The 22,905-nt window shown below is 40.9% G+C and overlaps 1 protein-coding gene across 1 annotated transcript in view; it reads right to left on the bottom strand.

Annotated features, from left to right (window-relative positions):
- Positions 1–22,905, bottom strand: part of GMCL1 (germ cell-less 1, spermatogenesis associated) — a 62,499-nt gene that overhangs the window by 9,641 nt on the left and 29,953 nt on the right. The window contains exons 9-12 of the mRNA XM_008147502.3: positions 21,494–21,631; positions 11,893–11,962; positions 8,865–8,940; positions 2,329–2,474 (exon numbers count right to left, since the gene is read on the bottom strand). Coding sequence (XP_008145724.2) covers positions 2,329–2,474; positions 8,865–8,940; positions 11,893–11,962; positions 21,494–21,631 — 430 coding nt within the window. The remainder of the gene's footprint in view (positions 1–2,328; positions 2,475–8,864; positions 8,941–11,892; positions 11,963–21,493; positions 21,632–22,905) is intronic.

Below are 22,905 nucleotides of genomic sequence, written 5' to 3'. Positions count from 1 at the left end.
GAGGATATCCTTCCATTTTAAGGTTGAGTAATATTCCATGCCACATTTTGTTTATCTGTTCATCTCTCAATGGAAACTGGGTTGCTTCTACCTTTTAGCTATTATGAATAATCCTATATAATAAAAGCATACTATGCAAATTGTCCCCTTCACTGGGATTTCGCCCAGGAGTTTGACCAGGGGGTGTGGCTAGAGGCCTCTACTGCTGTTATAAAATGAATGTACAACTATCTATTCAAGTCCCTGCTTTCAATTTTTTGGGGGTATATACCCAGAATAAGAATTGCTGGATCTTATGGTAACTGTTTAATTTTTGTGGAAATGCGACAGCATCTCCCACAAAAGATGTATCATTTTACATTCCCACCAGCAATGTGCAAGGGTTCAACTTCTCTATGTCCTCACCAATTCTGTTTTGATTTTGGCAATAGCCATTCTAATGGGTGTGAGGTGGTATTTCATTGTGGTTTTGATTTGCATTTCCCTGATGATTAATGGTGTTGAGCATCTTTTCATGGGCTTATTGGCCATTTTTATATCTTCTATGGAGAAATGCTTATTTAAGTTATTTGCTCATTTTTTTTTTTTTAATATTTTTTTATTGACTTTTTACAGACAGGAAGAGAGAGAGGGATAGAGAGTTAGAAACATCGATGAGAGAGAAACATCGATCAGCTGCCTCCTGCACACCCCCCACTGGGGATGTGCCCGCAACCAAGGAACATGCCCCCGACCGGAATCGAACCCGGGACCCTTGAGACCGCAGGCCGACGCTCTATCCACTGAGCCAAACCGGCTTCGGCTATTTGCTCAATTTTTAATCTGGTAGTTTGTTTTGTGTGGAGTTTTAGGAGATTTCTGTATATTCTGGATATTAATTCCTTATTAAATTTATGGTTATCAAATATTTTCTCTCATCCTGTGGGTTGCCTTTTCACTCTATTGATAATGACCTTTATGCACGATTTTTAATTTTGCTGAAGTCCAATTTCTCTTTCTCCTTTGGTGTTATATTGTAGAAATCACTGCCAGACCCAATGTTAAGAAGCTTTTCCCCAGTATTTTCTTCCAAGAGTTGTTTTAGTTTTAGCTCTTATATGTTTAGGTCTTTGCTCCATTTTTTAAAAAAATATTTTTTTATTGATTTCAGAGAGGAAGAGAGAGATAGAAACATCAATGATGAGATAGAATCATTGATCAGCTGCCTCCTGCACGCCCCCTACTGGGGATTGAGCCTGCAACCTGGGCATGTGCCCTTGGCTGGGAACTGAACCTGGGACCCTTCAGTCCGTAGGTGGATGCTCTATCCACTGAGCCAAACCAGCTAGGGCTCTTTGCTCCATTTTGAGTTAATTTTTGTGTATGATTTAAGGTAAGTATAAATAAGTGACTTAAAAAAATGTTCATTAAGCTATTTTCTAATTTGTCAGCATCCTCTTCAGAAAAATATTGCCAGCTCAACTATCAGGCAAAATTGGACATATTAAATCTTATAGAAAGTGAAGGATAATACCAAGCATGTTTTTGTGGAAAAATACCTTGCTGTATTTCCAGTTTGGACCTTTTACTTGCTAGGAATAGCAGCAAGTAACAGCTTCAGCATCAAGCCCAGTATTAATCCTTTATCATTCATATTACAGCCTATCTTTCTCCCTGACATACTAGATCTAGATCTTATGACTTAGATTATTAATATACTAGAGGCCTGGTGCACAAAATTGGTGCACTGGGGGGAGGGGGTGTGTGTGTGTCCTGCAGTGCAGCCTGCATCCTCTCCAATCTGGGACCCCTTGGGAGATGTCTAACTGCCCACAGGGATTGGGCCTCAACTGGCAGTTGGACATCCCTCTCACAATCCAGGACTGCTGGCTCCCAACCACTCGCCTACCTGCCTGCCAGCCTGATCACCCCCTAACTACTCTCCTGCCAGCCTGATTGACGCCTAACTGCCCCCCTGCCTGCCCGATTGCCCCCACTGCCCTCCTCTGCCGGCCCGGTTGCCCCCAACTGCCATCCCCTGCTGGCTAGGTTGTCCCCAACTGCCGCCCCGCCCCCCTGCAGGCCCAGTTCCCCCAACTGCCCTCCCCTGCCAGCCATCTTGTGACCACATGGGGGTGGCCATCTTGTGCAAGGACGTGATGGTCAATTTGCATATCACCTCTTTATTATATAGGATTATAGGAATGGAGCCTTATCGTTCCCTTGCACATTCATATATTTGGATCTTATCAAAGTTCTACTATTGTTGGTGTAAATTACCAAGGTTTTATTTCATTTTTTATATTTCTTTGGGAGTGAGTGAAATAGGGTGGGGAGATCTCAACCTACCTAAATGCTACGCTCCTTCGAGGTTGTAAACTGACAGATCCACTACAGGGCTGATTCAGTGTATTGCGTTTGAAAATGATGAATCGATTGGTGTAAGTTACAAGCAGGTCAAAGCCGAAGTTAAAACCTGTCCACCGCCAGCAGTACTAGGAAACACAAAAGAGAAAGATTTACTTCAGTTTGTCACACTAGCAAATCGAAGTTCAAAATGTGTGTTTTTTTCTCTCTAATTCATTCCAAATATTTCTCTCATGGGTCCGTACTTTTTGCCAGTGCCTTTCCCTTAAGGCTTTCCATATATCTGTGAATATATATAAAGGTGTACCATACAGATAGAGTATATATCAAAGCCCAAAAGCAGCCATTATGATCATTGTTCCTTAAAGTACTTTCCTAATATCACCTCTTCGTGATCTGTTTTATATATCTCGATGATGTAATTCTATCAAATGTAATGTGGCTTTTCACTGCAACTCTAAGTAGGTATAGATTAAGGGTCTAGGAGTCTAAATGGAAATAGTAAGAGCCCATTAAAATCTACCTTGCTTTAAAAGTACTTTAAAATACCATAAGTAAGTAACCAAAGATACACAATTGAATAATTTAAAATACCATATTAGGTTCACAAGTTTGTTTATCCTACAGTTTAAGAATGAGGGGCTATTAAGTAAGATGCTGTGGTACAGTGAAGTAAAGTTAGGGTCTTCAAGTGTTTAGATGACACTCTGAATTACTGGTACAAAACTAATTGAATAGTTCACCAATATCTATTGAGCACATACTATATGCTCTAGGCATTGAAGTAGCAGTAAAGTTTCTGCCCTAATAGAATGTATATTTTAACATGTTTGTGTGGAAGTAGATTAATAATGCATATGAACTGAAGTGGAATGGAAGAAAAGGGAACAGAACAGAATTGTCAGGAAAGAGAACAAGGTAGAGGAGGGGGGTTTGCAGTTGGGGAGCCTGCTGGTTCAGACAGATTGTCAAAGAAAGTCTCTCTAGGGAGATGCTAGGTGAGTGGAGGCCCGAGTCAACTAAGAAATGGACTAGATAGCTATCTGGGGAAAGAGTGTCAAAGAGAACAGTAAGTATAAAGCTTTGTAGGGAAAAACATGCTTGGCTTATCTGAGGAATGCCAAGAATGGCAATGTGGCTAGGGCAGTGGTCGGCAAACTCATTAGTCAACAGAGCCAAATATCAACAGTACAACGATTGAAATTTCTTTTGAGAGCCAAAAACCAACTTCTGCACATGGGCCACGAAGTTTCAGTCGCACTGTACGTGCGCGCCCACATGTGGTATTTTGTGGAAGAGCCACACTCAAGGGGCCAAAGAGCCTCATGTGGCTTGCGAGCTGCAGTTTGCCGACCACTGGTCTAGGGCAATAACTGAGGGGGACAAAAGCTGGAGATGAGTTTAGAGAGTCAGTCAGGGACCAGAAAATGTAGGGCCTAGTAGACCATGATAAGGAAGATTTTGGATTTCTTCTAAATGTAGTATGAAGCTAATGCAAAAGTTTATGGAAGGAAGTGACATGATCTAACTTGTACTTTATAAAGATGACTTTCACTGTTGTATGGAATATAGAATGTAGGAGAACAAGAGTAAAAAACAAGGAGAGTAGTTAGGAGGCTACCATAACAGCCCAGGCAAGAGATGATGGTGGCTTGGACTTGGGTGGTAGTAATAAACATGTGAAGAATATATTTTTAAGGTAGAGCCTAGAGGAATTTCTGGTGGATAACAGGTGTGGTATGAAAGAAAGAAGAATCCAAAGATTGGAGCTTATGCAATATGAACAAAGGAGGCAGTTATGGATTGGAGGCTATTTGGGAAGTAGGGAGCTTGGGGATGAAGTCCAAGAATTCAGCTTGGGACTCTTGGGATATTTGAGATGCTACTAGGATTCTAAGAAAGATGTCAAGCAAGTAGCTGGATATATGAATCTGGAGTTAGAAGTCATCAGAGTAAAGTCCTGGGACAAGGTGAGATCACTTGGGGGTGAGAACAGATAGGGAAGTCCAAGTACTGAGTTGTTAGTCACACCCACACTTGTTGAGAAAGAGTTAAAGAATCAAGCAAAGATGCAGAATAAGCAGACAGTGAAGTGGGAAGAAAATCAGCCAAGTCTGTAGTTCTGGAACTCAAATGGAGAATATCTTCAAGAAGTAAACAGACGTGTCCCATTGCCAAGAGCTTTCTGAAGACTAAGTACTAAACTACTTGACTTAGCAATGTGGAAATCACTGATAACAATGTCAATAGCTTCACTGGAGCTTACTGAAGTAAATGAACTGGAGTGGATTCAAAAGAGCATTAGAGGAGAAACCAAGATGGCGGCATAGGTAAACACCTAAACTGCTGCCTCGCACAATTTCAAAACTACAACTAAAAGACAAAACGGACATCATCCAGAACGAGAGGAAGGCTGGCTGAGTGGAAATTCTACAACTAGAAGGGAAGAGAAAAGCACACTGAGACTCACAGGAGCTGCGGAAGGCAGAGGTACGGAGGCGTGCGTGCGGAGAGGGCTGGCAACTGAGTACGTGGCTGGTTTTCTCAATTGGGAGGGAGACAAAAGCTCCTGACAGCTCTGAACTCCAGTTCTGGGCGAGACTCTGGGGACCCAGACTCATACGGGGAGAAATTGGACTGTCTGGCAGTGGGCGAAACTCGAGGGCGGCTTTCTCTCAGAGGTGCTTGCAGCGATTATCGTGGGACACTGAGACCAGGGGCCTCTTAAGGCAGGGCTGATGGGAAGCCATTGCTGTCTGCTCCGCACTGAGACTCCACCCCATCCAAGCTGAGCACAGAGGCTTTTGCATATGAATGGCCTGGTCCTTTGAATTCTAAACTTACCTAACAAACTGCAGCTGGAGTGGATTCAAAAGAGCATTGAATCAGTGAGACCCAGAACATCCAAAAGAAGGCCCAAGGCCCCGCAGCAGCAGCTTGCATTGCTTCACAGCTGGGCCTCATCTGGGTGCCTCCAAAACCAAAACAAAGAAGAGGAATCTGCAGATCTCTCCATAACTCCTGCTGGGTGGCCTCAGGCAGAGGCTAAATTAGCACCTCCTTGGAGATCCAAGAGCCAGTGTACCCAGGGGTCAGAGTAGGACCATCCAGATTACAACTCCTCAGATCCATAAGAGACACACTCAGGGGGCAGACTCAGTGAGCACCAAAGCCCCACTGAAGCAAGTCTTGTCTCATAAGGGTGTCTCCAGCACAGAAGTTCTCCCAGCGTAGACACAGCTGATCCTCACAACCAATTGGCCTGGAGGTCAATCCCTCCCAGTGATACCAACAACAATCAAGGCTTACCTACAACAAGACTGTGCACACAGCCCACAAAGGGTTGCACCAAGAGTGTCCACCTCAGGGAACTGGGGAGACTGAGCCACTGGGCCCTATAGGACACCTAGCACACAAAGCCACTCTATCAACTCAGGGAAGCAGCCAAAATGTGGAGACAAAGAAACAGGTCACAAATGAAAGAAATGGAGGAAAGCAAACGACTGGATATAGAGTTCAAAACCATGGTTATAAGGTTTTTCAAGAATTTTCTAGGAAGGGCCGATAAATTTAGCAAGTCCCTCAAGGATATGAAAAAGGACCAACTAGAAATTAAGCATACACTGACTGAAATAAAAAATAATATACAGAGATCCAACAGCAGACTAGAGAATCGCAAGAATCAAGTCAAAGATTTGAAATACAAAGAAGCAAAAAACACCCAACCAAAAAAGCAAAAAGAAAAAAGAATCCAAAAATATGAAGATAATGTAAGGAGCTCCTGGGACAACTTCAAGCGTACTAACATCAGAATTATGGGGGTGCCAGAAGAAGAGAGAGAGCAAGATACTGAAAACCTATTTGAAGAAATAATGAGTGAAAACTTCCCCCACCTGGTGAAAGAAATAGACTTACAAGTCCAGGAAGCACACAGAACCCCAAATAAAAGGAATCCAAAGAGGACCACACCAAGACACATCATAATTAAAATACCAAGACCAAAGACAAAGAGAGAATCTTAAAAGCAGCAAGAGAAAACAGTTAGTTACCTACAAGGGAGCACCCATACGACTGTCAGCTGATTTCTCAACAGAAACCATGCAGGCCAGATGGGAGTGGCAAGAAATATTCAAAGTGATGAATAGCAAGAACCTATAACCAAGATTACTCTACCCAGCAAAGCTATCATTCAGAATTGAAGGTCAGATAAAGAGCTTCACAGATAAGAAAAAGCTAAAGGAGTTCATCACCACCAAACCAGTATTATATGAAATGCTGAAAGGTATTCTTTAAGAAGAGGAAGAAGAAAAAAAAGGTAAAGATAAAAATTATGAACAACAAATACATATCTATCAACAAACGAATCTAAAAATCAAGTGAATAAAAAATCTGATGAACAGAATAAACTGGTGAATGTAATAGAATCAGGGCATAGAAAGGGAGTGGACTGACAATTCTCGGGGGAAAGGGGTGTGGGGGTGTGGGAAGAGACTGGACAAAAATCGTACACCTATGGATGAGGACAGTTGGGGGGGTTAAGGGCAGAGGGTGGGGTGGGAACTGGGTGGAGAGGAGCTATGGGGGGATAAAACAGGAACATTTGTAATAATCTGAACAATAAAGATTTATTTTAAAAAAAGAGCATTAGAAAACAGGAATAGACAACAAACACAATCAACTTTTTTCAGAGTTTTGCTTCAAAGGGCTGCAGAGAAACAAAGTGGTAGTTAGAGGGGAATGTGGGGTCAGGATATGGTTTAAGATGGGTAAAGCTGCAGCATGTTATATGCTAAATATGGTATTAGAGAAAAATTGATGACACAGAAGATAGAAGTGATAACTGCAGAATAAAACTTTTGAACAGATGAGAAGAGATGGAGTCCAGGAGGGAATGAATGGACTAGGATAGAAGCAAATGGTTCATCTATTCTAATAAGAGGAAAAATGCATCACATAGCTACAGATGCAGCTAGTGTGGTAGGATTATTGGTAGGAGGATGTACAAATTCTCTTACTCTTATTTTCCAAATGAAGAAAGAAGCAAGGTCAGCAGTAAGAATGAGGGTAGTAGCACTGCCCCTTTGAAGAAGGTATGAGAGTTACTCAGAGTGGGAGGATACATTCACTTAGGGAACTTAACAAGGATCACCATGCAACACTCAAGACCTGCTTGAAATTTAGTTACAAACCCCTGCTGGGGTATAGTGTTTTTCTTTAGTTACATTCATCTGTTTGGGAGCAGGCATGGAGTTTATGGAAAGTTGGTATTTAATAAGAATTGGGTTTTGCCAGGTGCGTTTGACAAGAGGGACATTATGCATACAAGCCGAGGGCCCTGGCCTGTGTGCTCAGTGGTAGAGCACTGGCCTGCACACCCAAGGGTACCGGATTTGATTATCGGTCAAGGGCATGTACCTGGGTTGCAGCTTCAATTTCCAGCCCCTGTCGGGGTGCATGTGGGAGGCGACCAATCAATGTGCCTCTCACATAGATGTTTAATTCTCTCTCCCTCCCACCACTCCTCCCTTCCAATCTCTCTAAAAATCAATGGAGTTAAAAAAAAAAAAAAAAGCTGCTGGGAGTCAGGTGCTAGAGGGGATAGAGCTAGAAAGATAATAGGAGGTAAAGTCTAAAAATTATATGCTTGAAATGGAGATTTTGAAGGGGTGGAGTTTTAAAAAATGTAGTTTAAGTCCCTTTAGTGGATCATAAAATAAATTTATTGAGTCACAATCCACTTTTTAAAAAAATTAAAGAAAGCCCTAGCTGATTGAAGGGTTGAGGATTCGATTCTGGTCAAAGGTATGTACCTCGGTTGCAGGCTCCATCCCTGGCCCTGGGTCAGGATGTGTGAGAGAGGCAACCAATAAGATGTGTGTCTCTCACATCCACGTGTCTTTCTCTCTCCCTTCCCTTCCTCTCTCGCTAAAAATCAATGGGGAAAAGTATCCTCAGGCAAGGATTAACAAAACAAAAAATAAAATAGCAAACAGCATCTTTGGACATAGCAGCAGATTGATTGATTCATAACATTTTTGTTACACTTTTATACATTTATATTGGGGGTAATGAAAAATGTAATTCTTCATTCTAGCAATAAAATGGTTTGAATGTTTTTGATGGTAATTATAAAATAAAATTACTTTTTTGACTATATAACAGTTCCCATATAGGTGCTTATTTATCTTAATTTCTGTATTGCCCAGGGATCCTCTTCGCATATCTTTTTTCTGGACCCAAAAAGTTCAAGGCTGATACAAGGCCGAATAATCAATCACCACTGAGCGTGTAACATTTTGTCCAGCAGATCATGCTATAGAGACTATCAAAAAAGCTCTTCTGGTGTCTAACTGTAACTAAAAATGAATTTTGCACTGAAAGTAGAGCCATTTGTATGAGAATTATTAACCTTTTGCACTCGGATGTCGAGTGTGACTCGACATGGTTAGCATTAGAATAAAGGAATCGAGAAAAAAGCAAGCAAGTGCAAAGGGTTAAAAGTCACAACCAATACTTACTTCACCATCTTTGGCAAGCTTTCTACCACACCTCATGCTGTTTGCCTCTAGTTCTTCTTTATTAATTTCTTGAGGCCTAGAAATATACATAAATCATAAAATCTCATAGGAAATAGGCAACTAATAATTGAAAAAGAATTGTGAGTTAAAAAGAACAGAAAAACTTGTTACTAATTAAAAAAAATGTTTTAATATTTGTTAAAAAATAAATATTTTGTGATGCAGATAAAAATAAAAATTCATTGATTAAATATAGTCCTCACTTTAATAGCCCTGTAGAATGAGCAGATGTTCAATATCTGTGGATAGAGTGCTTCATGAGGGCCAATATAATTAATTCTATACTTCTGAGAGCAAGAAAACCACTATTCTAGCTCAATCCCTTCAGTGAGACTCTTATTTTAAATTCAATAAGTATAGAGACGAGAAAAATCTTTAAAAAAATGAAGAACATCCAACAGTTAAAAACTGAATATACAAAAGAAATAGAATGATTTATAAAGTATTTCCTCCATTACCAAAATGTTTCAAAGCTGAATTCCTCTAGAGAATTAACTTTCGTTTTTTAGTTTTTGATTTATTATTTCTGTTTCAACAATCTTATGTTTGTATAAGATAAGTATTCTGTGAATATATTTGGAAAAAGATGGGATATAAAGTAGAACTAAGAACTCTGAATAATCTCATAATCATTATAATAAATTCGTATGAAACTTTCATATACTCATTGTTTGGATATAAACATAACAAGGCCATTATTTTAGGAAGTCCTTTGGTATATAAAAATGGGTTAGCCCAGGTCAGTGTGGCTCAGTTGGTAAGGCATAAACCCGTGCACTAAAAAGGTTGCCAGTTTGATTCCCGATAAGGACACAGGTCCAGATTTCAGGCTCGATCCTTGGTAGAGGGCATGCAGGAGGCAGCCCATTGATGTCTCACTCTCATATCGATGTTTCTCTCCCTTTTCCTTCCTCTCCCTCTAAAAATCAATAAAAAAATCTTTAAAGAAATGGTTAAAAGGGATCAGGGACAAAAATACTAAAGTTCTTAAGACCGCTTTTATATACTCACACATGGATTGTCTCATCACTCTGCTCATACCAAGGAACTAGTATAAAGATCAAATAATAAATGTGGAAATACTTTTGTAAAAAAATACTTTTGTGAATTGAAAGAAGAGATAGTTTTCTTTCCCATAAATATTTATGTAGAAGGTCATATGTTTTTGGGTAAGGCAATCTGTAACCAGAGGATGTTAATTAATTTTAGACTCAAAATTCTTCATAAAAATCATGCTTTTTGAAAGCACTAGAGGCCCGGTGCACAAATTTGCGCACCAGTGGGGTCCCTTGGCCTGGCCTGTGGAATTGGGCTGAAACCGGCTCTCTGACATCCCCTGAGGGGTCCTGGATTGCAAGCGGGCACAGGCCAGGCTGAGGGACCCCAGCGGTGCTTGATCGGGGCCAGGGAGGGATGCGGGAGGTTGGCCAGCTGGGGAGGGATTGCGGGAGGGCTCCAAGGTGTGTCTGGCCCATCTTGCTCAGTCCTGATCAGCCAGACCCCAGCAGGAAGCTCAACCTACCGGTCGGAGCATCTTCCCCCTGGTGGTCAGTGCACGTCATAGCAACTGGTCAACTGTCTGCCCCCTGGTGTCAGTGCATGTCATTGCAAGCGGTTGAGCAGCCTTAGCATATCATTAGCATATTACGCTTTGATTGGTTGAATGGCCGACCGGACGACTGCACACTTAGCATATTAGGCTTTTATTATATAGGATTGTTCCAAGTAATATTTTAATATGTTGAAAGAAAATTGTAATATAACACTAAGTGAAACAAAATATATGAGTTACTCAATTTCACTAATATAGCAAATGACAATTCAAACATTCCATTATTATAATTGACCAGAAAAATAAATATTTACAAGATTGATAATGTTATCCTATATCAGTGATGGCGAACCTATGACACGCGTGACAGCACTGACACGCATAGCCATTTCTGATGACACCATGCCGAGGATGAAACACTTGCTGCTCCTGAGGATGAAACATTTGCGAAATAATGTTTTTTCCTCAAAGTGACACACTACCCGAGTTATGCTCAGTTTTTTGGCGAAGTTTGACACACCAAACTCAAAAGGTTGCCCATCACTGTCCTATATAATAAAGGCCTAACAATATGCTAAGTATCCAGTTGTCCAGTCAGCCATTCAACCAATCAAAGCATAATATGCTAATCATATGCTAAGGCTACTCAACCGCCCAGGGGGCTGACAGTCGACTGGTTGACCAGTTGCCATGACATGCACTGACCACCAGAGGGCACACAGTCGACCCTTTGATCAGTTGCTATGACGTGCACTGACCACCAGGGGGCAGACGCTCTGACCGGTAGGTTAGCTTGCTGCTGGGGTCTGGCCCATCGGGACTGAGCGAGATGGGCCGGACATGCCCTGGAGCCCTCCTATAGTCCCTCCCCAGCCCCGATCATGCACTGGTGGGGTCCCTCAGCTTGGCCTGTGCCCTTTCGCAATTCGGGATCCCTCAGGGGATGTCTCTGTTCCCAACGGCGGGACAACCGGTCACTATGATGCTCACTGACCACCAGGGGGCAGACGCTCAATGCAAGAGTTGCCCCCTGGTGGTCAGTGCGCTTCCACGGGGGAAGCACTGCTCAGCCAGAAGCTGGGCTCACGGCTGCGAGCACAGTGGCAGTGGCGGGAACCTCCGTGGGGAGCAGGCCTAAGCTGTCAGTTGAACAGCCCCTGAGGGCTCCCAAACTATTAGAGGGCACAGGACAGGCTGAAGGCTGCTCTCTCTCCACTCCCCCAGAGTGCATGAATTTTGTGCACCGGGCCTCTAGTAGAAATATAAGAAATAAGGCTGATTACATGATCTTTGCTCTACTTGAATAGCTCTTGATTTTTCAATATTGTTACTGATTTTTCAATATAATGAATGCCCTTAAATTCATATAGCCAAAGTTTTTTTCTAATGAGAAATGATATAATGTAACATACTTACCCCACCTCACTGTCTTGTTCTGCCCGGAGCATAGCAAGCCACTGCTGTTTATACACAGAAGACAGCCATCCTAAAATGTAAAAATGAATAAATATATTAGAAACATGGAAAAATATAAAGGATTTAAAATTTTTAAGAATTTGATAAAATTGTTACTTTTTCTAAATTCAAGTTTAGGATAGCAATAAATAAAGCTGGTAATTTATATTTTATAAATATGCTATAACAATATGGCTTAATGATTTTTAAAGTGGTAAGTGCTATTTTGTTTTGCCTTACGTTAGATTCTACTTAGATTATATACATTTAAATTAGAACTTAAATCTTTAGCTAAAAGATTCTTGTATTTAATAGTTTTCTTTTCATAACTTTCATTTGTGAGAAACATACCCTAAAGCAATATTTTCAGTTTTTACAAAAGTTTTAACAGAAAACTAATGGATTGTTCTTTTATTATCTAAAAATAACTAATTAATGAAAAATAAGCCATCTTTAAATTACCAGATGAATTATGCACACTAGAGAAATAATTCTAGCATATTAAACTTAGGTAACTATTATTAAAAATAAAAATTCCAATTTAAATTATTATAAATGGAATAAAAATTGCAGATATTTTCCTTTAATAAACATAATTTCCCCCACCAAATCAATCAGTATGTGTAAGCTGAAATTATTTTAGATAAAAACTTAACTATATTAAAAATATAAGTAGAATTGGCTTAACACCATATTTTTCTGATTTTATTTATTCCCAACCACAAGGAATGTTTTTCTTTTTTTTATGATGTAAAATTATTTTCCTTGTTCTTTAAAATTTTTTACCTATTGATTTTAGAGAGATAAAATATTGCTTTGTTGTTCCACTTATTTATTCATTCTTTGTTTCCTGTATTCACCCTGACTAGGGGATCAAACCCACAACCTTGGCTAATCAGGATGACTCTCTAACCAACTGAGCTACCTGGCCAGGGCAGTTTTTCTATATTTTACGTTCTCAATCTCTACCTAAAATAAAGGAAGTGGGAAACTCTAGTGTGGTTAAAATCTGGATTTTCACTTCATAAGTCTCTAATAAAGGTATCCAGATGATTTGTACTCATTTATTGGTATCTTTCCTCAGAATTCTTGAATTCTTCTGTCCCCCAAATTTTTAAAAAATATATATTTTATTGATTTTCTTACAGAGAGGAAGAAAGAGGGATAGAGAGTTTGAAACATTGATGAGAGAGAAACATCGATCAGCTGCCTCCTGCACACCTCCTACCGGGGATGTGCCCGCAACCAAGGTACATGCCCTTGACCGGAATCGAACCTGGGACCCTTGAGTCCGCAGGCCGACGCTCTATCCACTGAGCCAAACCAGTTAGGGCCAAAATACTATTCTTGCTATTATAAAGAATAACTGCTAAATGTCCAGGCCACAGACAATTTGTCTCCAGTAGGTAAATACTACTGAAAAGCAAAGTTTATGTGACCCAGTATACATACACACATACTGTATCTTATTTGCAATGCATTCAGATTTAGAAATTTTGTTCTACTGTATTTTATTTATTTGTTTTAAAGTATATTTTTATTGATTTCAGAGAGGAGAGAGAGAGAGAGAGAGAGAGAGAGAGAGAGAGAGAGAGAGAGAGAGAAACATCAATGAAGAGAGAAAATCATCAATTGGCTCCCTCCTGGAGATCGAGCCCGCAACCCACGCATGTGCTCTGACTGGAAATCGAACCATGATTCATGGTTCATAGGTCGACACTTAACCACTAAGCCATGCTTTTTTATTTTTTTAAAAAGCTGATCCTTTCCCATAAAAATGATTTCTCAACTCACTAATGGTTATGTTTGCAGTCTAAAATTCAAGAGACAGAATATGGCTTTTCGTGATTCACTTATAAAATTGGAATGAAAGGGTTACACAAATGTATTCTTAATATCATATAATATATATCCCATGAAAATGTTTTAAAAATTAACTTTCAACAACCCTTAAATAATTTCCTTTAAAACCAAAAGCATTTTAACAAGTTAAAAACATGGGTGCATATTTTTGTCCCTGCTTTCTTACTTTAAAAAAGTCATATTAGAAATCTAGAAATCTTTCTGGTCACTGGTATTTCGTCCAGTAGCAGCAATCCAAAAATAAGTCAACAGGACACTAGTTCAAATGTAATGTTGACAGATAATATATAGAAAAACCCTCAAAAAGAATCCCTGCTAAAATGAATTTGAGAAATATGAGATGAAAATAAGTGAAACCTGTTCCTTTATGCAGAGTTTTAAATATGGTTATACAGTCATATCTCCAGAAGGCAGATAGATACACTAGGCAGAGTTTGCCAGAATCTTTCTTGGCAGAGAGTTAATGTTCAGTGGAAAGATTATGAAAAAGTGCCATCAAGAAACTTACACTCAGTGAAAACAAGTCTAAGCACTTATTTTAAGCATTATAGACCAAACTCCAAAACAAAAACTCAGAATGGGCACATCAAGGGGGCTATTTGACAGAATTATGGACCAGCAAGCTGCAGACCTAGACTATAGCAGTTTTGAATGTAAACACAGTGTTTTTTAAATAGAATAAATAAGTCAGAATGATTTTATTTAGATTATTTCATCTTAGACAAACAATATGGGGAGAGGGCCTCCAAATGCATACTATCTGAAAATCCAATCTCTTAGATTTATAAAAGTTACAAAACAAACAAAAATATAAGCTCCTAACTTGCCCAGCATTTTATTGTTCAAGTGGAAAAAAAAAAGAGTATTTTCATGTACAAACACAGACAAAAATCTTCTTATAACCAATAAAGCTGGTAGCAAAAAACAGCCTACAGGTTGAACTATTATATGAAACACATAAGTCAAATGCAGATCATGAAGGTGAAAAAGCTTATATAATAAAAAATTATTATATAGATAAATAAGAATTATTTTGTAAGAGTATATAGGTATTAACCTTTTGCACTCGGATGTCGAGTGTGACTCGACACGGTTAGCATTAGAATAAAGGAATCGAGAAAAAAGCAAGCAAGTGCAAAGAGTTAAAATATTAGTATACTAGCAAATTATGGAGAAGTATAGACCAAAGGTACTCTTGTATATAACCTAAAAATCTAGCTCCAAAAGATGACAAATATACTGTACTGAGTAATTCAAAACTATTTTTGAAATAACATTAATTATATTAATTTATATACCTTTTCATTTTAATCAATTTATTTTCACAAAATTCTTACTGCTTTAACAATTATCTCTTTAACTTACAAAAATATTAAGCATTAGATTTCCCCATCATTCCCACAACAGCTCGTTCTCTCTCTCTCTCTCTCTCTATATATATATATATATATATATAGAGAGAGAGAGAGAGAGAGAGAGAACGAGCTGTTGTGGGAATGATGGGGAAATCTATATATATATATATATATATATATATATATAGAGAGAGAGAGAGAGAGAGAGAGAGAGAGAGAGAGAGAGAGAAATATGCTAATTAACCATGATGCCATAATGGGTCGACCGGACAGGAGGAGGTTGCGTGCAGGGCGTCAGGAGCCTCTAAGTGCCTGCGCTGGGGGAGGGCCTATCAGCAGCGGCCACAGCTGCTTCAAGGGCCGGAGAGGGAGGCAGGGCCGGACTGGCTACTCAAGGGTAGGCGGTGCCGCGTGATTTTGCACTGGGCTCCTAGTTCCTGATATAAAAAGTTACAAGAATACCCACTTTCTTACCCACAATGCAAAATAAGTAAAATATATCTACTTTATTACATTGTTATCAAAAGCCAAAAAACTAATAAACATACTCAAAAGAATGATGATTCAAAGTTACTGAATCACCACTGGTCAAGTTTCTACAATTGGATATACAAACTTGAAGAGGATAAACATAGAATTCTTTTAGGTAACCAGTGAGATACAGTGAAAACAAAATGGGCTTTGGAACAAGAAAGACTTGGGGCTGTATTTGAGCTTTGCTTCTCATTAGCTGTGTGACAGTTACACTTCTCTTCATCTAAAAAATGGTGACAATTGCCTTGATAAATTTAAAAGATTATGTTATACTAGAGACCTGATGCATAATATTTGTGCAAGAGTAGGCCCTCGCCCTCGCTGCCCCAGCTCTCGCAGCCCCGGCTTCGTCCAGAAGGTCGTCAGGATAGTCGTTCCGCTGTTCGGTCATTCAATCAATTTGCATATTATGCTTTTATTATTATAGATAACTAGAGGCCCGGTGCACGAAATTCGTGCACGGAGGGGGGTTGTCCCTCAGCCCAGCCTGTACCCTCTCCAATATGGGACCCCTCAAGGGATGTCTGACTGCCCGTTTAGGCCCGATCCCGGTGGGCAGTCGGATCCCTAAACGGGCAGTCGGACATCCCTCTCACAATCCAGGACTGCTGGCTCCCAACTGCTTGCCTGCCTGACTTCCTGATTGCCCCTAACCGCTTCTGTCTGCCAGCCTGATCACCCCCTAACCACTCTGCTGCCAGCCTGTTTGCCCCCAACTTCCCTCCTCTGCTGACCTGGTCACCCCTAACTGCCCTCTCCTGCAGGGTTGATCACCTCCAACTGCCCTCCCTTGCAGGCTGGGTGCCTCCCAACTGCCCTCTCCTGCTGGCCATCTTGTGGTGGCCATCTTGTGTCCACATGGGTGCAGGATCTTTGACCACAAGGGGGCAGCTATATTGTGTGTTGCAGTGATGATCAATCTGCATATTACTCTTTTATTAGATAGGATAGAGGCCTGGTACAGGGGTCGGGGCCAGCTGGTTTGCCCTGAAGGGCGTCCCGGATCAGTTGGGGGTTCCCTTGGGGTGTGGGGCGGCCTGAGCGAGGGGCCTGTGGTGGTTTGCAGGCCGGCCACGCCCCCTGGCAACCCAAGCAGAGGCCCTGGTACCTGGAATTTATTTTCCTTCTACAATTGAAACTTTGTAGCCTGGAGCGGAGCTAAGCCTGGGGCTCCCTCAGAGGCCGGCAGCCATTTGTGTTGGGGTTATAATTGAAACTTTGTTGCCTTAAGTGGGTGGGCCTGGCCAGGGTGTGCAGAAAGCTTTGCTTCCCCTGTTGCCGGTGGCAACTCTGGCCTGCTCTCTCAAGCTCCATTCTGCTGCCATTTGTTTGAATTTGTTTACCTTCTATAATTGAAACTTTGTAGCTTGAGTGGAGGCTTAGGCCTGGCAAGGGCAGGTGGAAAGCTTGGCTTCCTCTGTTACCTAGGAAACCTTGCTCTCTGTGGCTGTAGCCATCTTGGTTTGGGTTAATTTGCATACTCGCTCTGATTGGATGGTGGGCGTGGCTTGTGGGTGTGTCAGAGGTACGGTCAATTTGCATATTTGTCTATTATTAAATAGGATAGATGCTAAATATATAATCTGGCATATTTACCTGGGACAATGAAAAATCTACACGTATTTATTTACTTACCCTCTCCCCTTTAAAGTTCTTATGTTAGGAGCTAGAATCCAAACTTATTTGACAGAATAAATGTACTACTAAGCCATATGTAGGTAAATAAACAGTTTTGGAAATTTTAGTTCACACCAACTGAGTGCCTACTATTTGTCAAACCTTGTGCCATGTACTGGAAGGAAAAAGATGAAAAACATATGGCCCTCAAAAACATAAGTCCAACAAAGACACAGATACATTCTGTGCTACAGTAATCAAGCAAGAGATGACAATGTCTTTAACAAGGGAGTGTGGTTGTGGGCAAGGAAATGAGATGGTTTTGAGAATTATCTGTGAAAAATATCTAACATATTTCTTAAAATTTTTACCTAAAGATTGTCAAAATGGATGTAGTAAACTCTTCAGAATGCATAATAAAACATGTGTTTGGCACTATTTCTGAAAAATAATCAATGAATTTTAGCTAAGTAGTAAAAATTATTTTAATTTATTTCAAAAGTAGGATATACTGCTATTGAGAGCACACACTAACCTATCTAATTTGAGTTATGTGCCACTTTTTAACCCCTTACAAACAGCATAGGATATCATTTTCATTTATATTCTGCTTTTGAAACTGTAATTTTTATTGGGATATAGGAAAACCTATTCATCCATTTATAACTGTAAGATGGAGTATTCACTAAAATGAAAAAAGCCCCACCATAATTTTAAGTCAGAAAAAAAAGGCTGAAATCTAGTCAGAAATATGGGATCTAAATTATTTTCATTTTTACACTGAATTAAATATTTCAGACTAAAATTACTAATACCCACTTTACATTCCAAAAATAGAAAGCTTATCCACTTGCACCACAGACACACCTAAGTTAAATTACTTTAGAATAGACTTTCTTTTTTTAACCTCTTTCAAAATTCATTTATAAAGAGCCTTAAAAAGAAGTATAATTAGCCCTGGCTGGTAAGGCTCAGTTGTTTGGGTGTCATCCCATGCACTGAAAAATTGCTGGTTCAATTCCTGGTCAGGGCACATGCCTGAACTGTAGGCTCAATGCCTGCTAGGGGGCATATAGGAGGCAGCCAACAGATGTTTTGTTCTCACATCGAAGAATCTCTGTCTCTCTATCTCTCTTTCAAAATGGTCTTAGCATCTAGTATTACCCCATTGCTAGGGCCTGGTATATAACACACACTAAAACTATTAAATTATCTATACATATAAAAAGCCCGCAACCGGAACACCATAACGACTGGAATGACCAGTCACTATGATGCCCACTGCGGCCAGTGAACCGGCCCGATCAGGGGCAGGGCTGGCCAGCCAACCTCCCACAGCCCCAATCGGGGGTGGAGTTGGCCGGCCCACCGCCCACAGTTCCTCCCATGGCTGGCCCTGCCCCCAATTGGCCCCCCAATCCCAATCGGGGCGGGGCTCACGGGCCAATCACCTGTGGCCTCTCCCCACAACTGGCCCAACCCTGATTGGGCCCCGATTGGGGTGGGCCAGCCAGCCAACCTCCCACTGTCTCCTCCTCCTGAAAGGCCTGGTCCCGATCTGCCCTGATTGTGGCCGGGCTGGCCGGAACCTATCCGTGCACTGGGCTTCTAGTAGAGAATATAATCTTCAGAAAAACTGTGTCTAAAGACCCCACAATCATGCAAATATAGTACACACACTCTCATCTTGGCTCTCTAAAACTAATATTATAAAAATGATTCATATGAAAAAAAAAAAAAAGATTCATATGGGGAGTTGAGCTTGTTCTCTCTCCCTTGTTGAAATAGTCTCTACATTTCTCACAATAATCTAACCTAATAATAGACAAATATGCAAATTGGTCGTACCTCTGACACACCCACAAGCCACGCCCACCATCCAATCAGAGCGAGTATGCAAATTAACCCAAACCAAGATGGCTACAGCCACAGAGAGCAAGGTTTCCTAGGTAACAGAGGAAGCCAAGCTTTCCACCTGCCCTTGCCAGGCCTAAGCCTCCACTCAAGCTACAAAGTTTCAATTACAGAAGGTAAACAAATTCAAACAAATGGCGGCAGAATGGAGCTTGAGAGAGCAGGCCAGGGTTGCCGCCGGCAACAGGGGAAGCAAAGCTTTCTGCACACCCTGGCTGGGCCCACCCACTTAAGGCAACAAAGTTTCAATTATAACCCCAACACAAATGGCTGCTGGCCTCAGAGGGAGCCCCAGGCTTGGCTCCGCTCCAGGCTACAAAGTTTCAATTGTAGAAGGAAAATAAATTCCAGATACCAGGGCCTCTGTTTGGGTTGCCAGGGGGCGTGGCCGGCCTGCAAACCACCACAGGCCCCTCGCTCAGGCCGCCCCATGCCCCAAGGGAACCCCCACCTGATCCGGGACACCCTTCAGGCCAAACCAGCTGGCCCCCACCCATGTACCAGGCCTCTATCCTATCTAATAAAAGAGTAATATGCAGATTGATCATCACTGCAACACACAATATAGCTGCCCCCATGTGGTCAAAGATCCTGCCTCCATGTGGACACAGGATGGCCACCACAAGATGGCCAGCAGGAGAGGGCAGTTGGGAGGCACCCGGCCTGCAAGGGAGGGCAGTTGAGAAGGACCAGGCCTGCAAGGGAGGGCAGTTGGAGGTGATCAACCCTGCAGGAGAGGGCAGTTAGGGGTGACCAGGCCGGCAGAGGAGGAAAGTTGGGGGCATACAGGCTGGCAGGGGAGTGGTTAGGGGGTGATCAGGCTGGCAGGCAGAAGCGGTTAGGGGCAATCAGGAAGGCAGGCAGGCAAGCAGTTGGGAGCCAGCAGTCCTGGATTGTGAGAGGGATGTCCGACTGCCCGTTTCCGGGATCGGGCCTAAACGGGCAGTCGGACATCCCTTGAGGGGTCCCATATTGGAGAGGGTACAGGCTGGGCTGAGGGACAACCCACCTCCGTGCACGAATTTCGTGCACCGGGCCTCTAGTCCTATATAATAAAAGCCTAATATGCTAGGTGTCCAGTTGTCCATTCAACCAATCAAAGAGTAATATGCTAATGATATGCCAAGGCTGCTCAACTGCTTGCTATGATGTGCACTGACCACCAGGGGCAGACACTCCGAACAGTAGGTTAGCTTGCTACTGGCGTCCGGCCGATTGGGACTGAGCAAGAGATGGGCTGGACATGCCTGGAGCCCTCCAGTGGTCCCTTTCCAGTTGGCCAACCTCCTGCGTCCCACCCCGGCCCCAATAGTGCACCGGTGGGGTCCCTCAGCCTGGCCTGCACCCTCTCGCAATCCGGGCTGAAGGACCCCCCCCCCCCCCGAATGCACGAATTTCGTGCACCAGGCCTCTAGATCTGAATAAAGGTCTCCTTAACATTAAAAAAATAATAATAAATAAAATAAAAATGATTCATATGAAACTAATAGAAAAACAATGTCTATAAACCTATTAGAGTGACTTTATAAAAATACATTACTTTCAAATGTATCAGAGTGTTACTCTAGGTTTGCTTTCCATTGAATACCTTTCTAAATAAGTATACAGGTTACAAGAACAATTTAAATCTATAAACACAGCTATATTAAAAACTGAGGTATCAGATAATTACAATTTTTCAGACAAATCTATTACTAATGTTTGCAAATTTACAAATAAGTCTTCAAACAGAAAGTCTATTCTATGCTTCTTATATGCATATATAGTACTAAACTGAATCTTATACAAGCACTAGAGATTTAACTGAGACTATTAAATCAGCAATTGTCTTAAATATTTAAATTATAATTAGCAAAGACATTACATTTGCTTTGATATGAGCTTTAAGACTAGAATAAGGAAAAAAGAAAATAAGCAAATTTATGGAGTATTAATAGAAAAAAGCAGTTATAAACTTTAAAGAATACTACAAAAACCATTTTAAAAAGTCTGGTGCAAAGTAGTGTACTAGTTAATAAAATGAAAGAACACCCATATTACAGAAAAATATATAGCCACTTAAATGTTCTGAAGAGTATTTAATGATATGGAAAAATACCCAAAATATATTATGTGAACACAGAAAATTACCTGCATGGTATGATTCAGCTTTGGTATAAAACTGTGTACCTTCCTGGGATTAAGTATAATTTCTATTAAGTATGCTTTTCTATGATATATATTACTATTATAATCAGAAAGACATTACTTAAAATCATAATTTCATTATATTCTCTTACCTGGGGGTATTAGAGAATCTTGTTCAATAATTCGTGCAGAGGCCAAATCACTGATAATATACTGTAACCTTAAATGTCTGAATACTGACACAAATGGTTTTCCTTGCTCAGTTTCAAGGAAAGCCATACCTTCAAAATCTATAAAATAAAAAAAAAGTTTAAATTAAATAGCCATTCTTTTCAAACCTATTAATTTACTTTTTTATTAAATGTTGTCATGCGTTTGGAGACACACACACACACACACACACACACACACACACACACACCTGTTAGACTACAAATAAGCTAGTTTCAAAATGTTCAAGGATTTTATAAATCGCAGATGTGAGGATAAAAACAGGGAGATTTAGAAAAAAGCCACAGGAAATTAATTTTGGTCCTACATAGAACCTTGCTACAATTCAGTTGTACACCATTCTGGGGTTTGGAGCTTACAGTGAAGCAAGGTGGGAAAGGAATGCTTAAGAATGATAGCTGGGATTATGGTATCTCTCCAGGCTATCCTCTCCAAGGCACTGACAACTCCAGTGGAACTCTAGGGCCCAGATGCATCACTTAAAGGTCTTCAAAAGATACACAGGTCATGGAATGTCTATTAGGATTCTTCTAACTTATACTTTAGCTACATGCGATGAACACTAATCAATTTATTAATTTTTTATTCAAATATAAAATAAGATACAAAAATACAGTAGCCACTGTACACATGGATAGTATTTATTGTTAAAATAATTCAAGTTTAAGAAGTATATGGCTTAACTCAGTGGTTGGCAAACTCATTAGTCAACAGAGCCAAATATCAACAGTACAACGATTGAAATTTCTTTTGAGAGCCAAATTTTTTAAACTTAAACTTCTTCTATCGCCACTTCTTCAAAATAAACTCGCCCAGGCCGTGGTATTTTGTGGAAGAGCCACACTCAAGGGGCCAAAGAGCCGCATGTGGCTCGCGAGCCGCAGTTTGCCGACCACGGGCTTAACTGGTCAAGATGGTGGAGTAGGTAAATGCTGTACTCAAATCCTCCCACAACCACATTAAATTTACAACTAAACTACAGAACAACCATCATTCAGAATCACCTGAAATCCAGCTGAATTGAAGTCCTACAACTAAGGATATAAAGAAGAAGCCACATCAAGACTGGTAGGAGGGTCGGAGATGTGGAATGGGCTGTCCCACACTCATGAGTGGTGAATAAAAATCAGGAGATATCTTGGATGCAGAGATGCTCCCTGTAGAGTGAGAAGTCCCAGCCCCATACCAGGCCCCCTGGCCAGGGTTCCAATGCCAGCAGAAGTCCCTGTAACGTCTGGTTGTGAAAACCAGCTTGGATTGTGGCTGAGTTAGACAGAGGGCTGCTAGAGTCTCAAGTATTTCTCTTAAAGGGCCCGAGTAAGGACTTAATTGG

Source organism: Eptesicus fuscus, chromosome 16, assembly GCF_027574615.1.
Source record: "Eptesicus fuscus isolate TK198812 chromosome 16, DD_ASM_mEF_20220401, whole genome shotgun sequence".
Taxonomy (NCBI): domain Eukaryota; kingdom Metazoa; phylum Chordata; class Mammalia; order Chiroptera; family Vespertilionidae; genus Eptesicus; species Eptesicus fuscus.
Note: the sequence above shows the minus strand (reverse complement) of the source record. Positions and strands in the feature narration are given on the sequence as shown.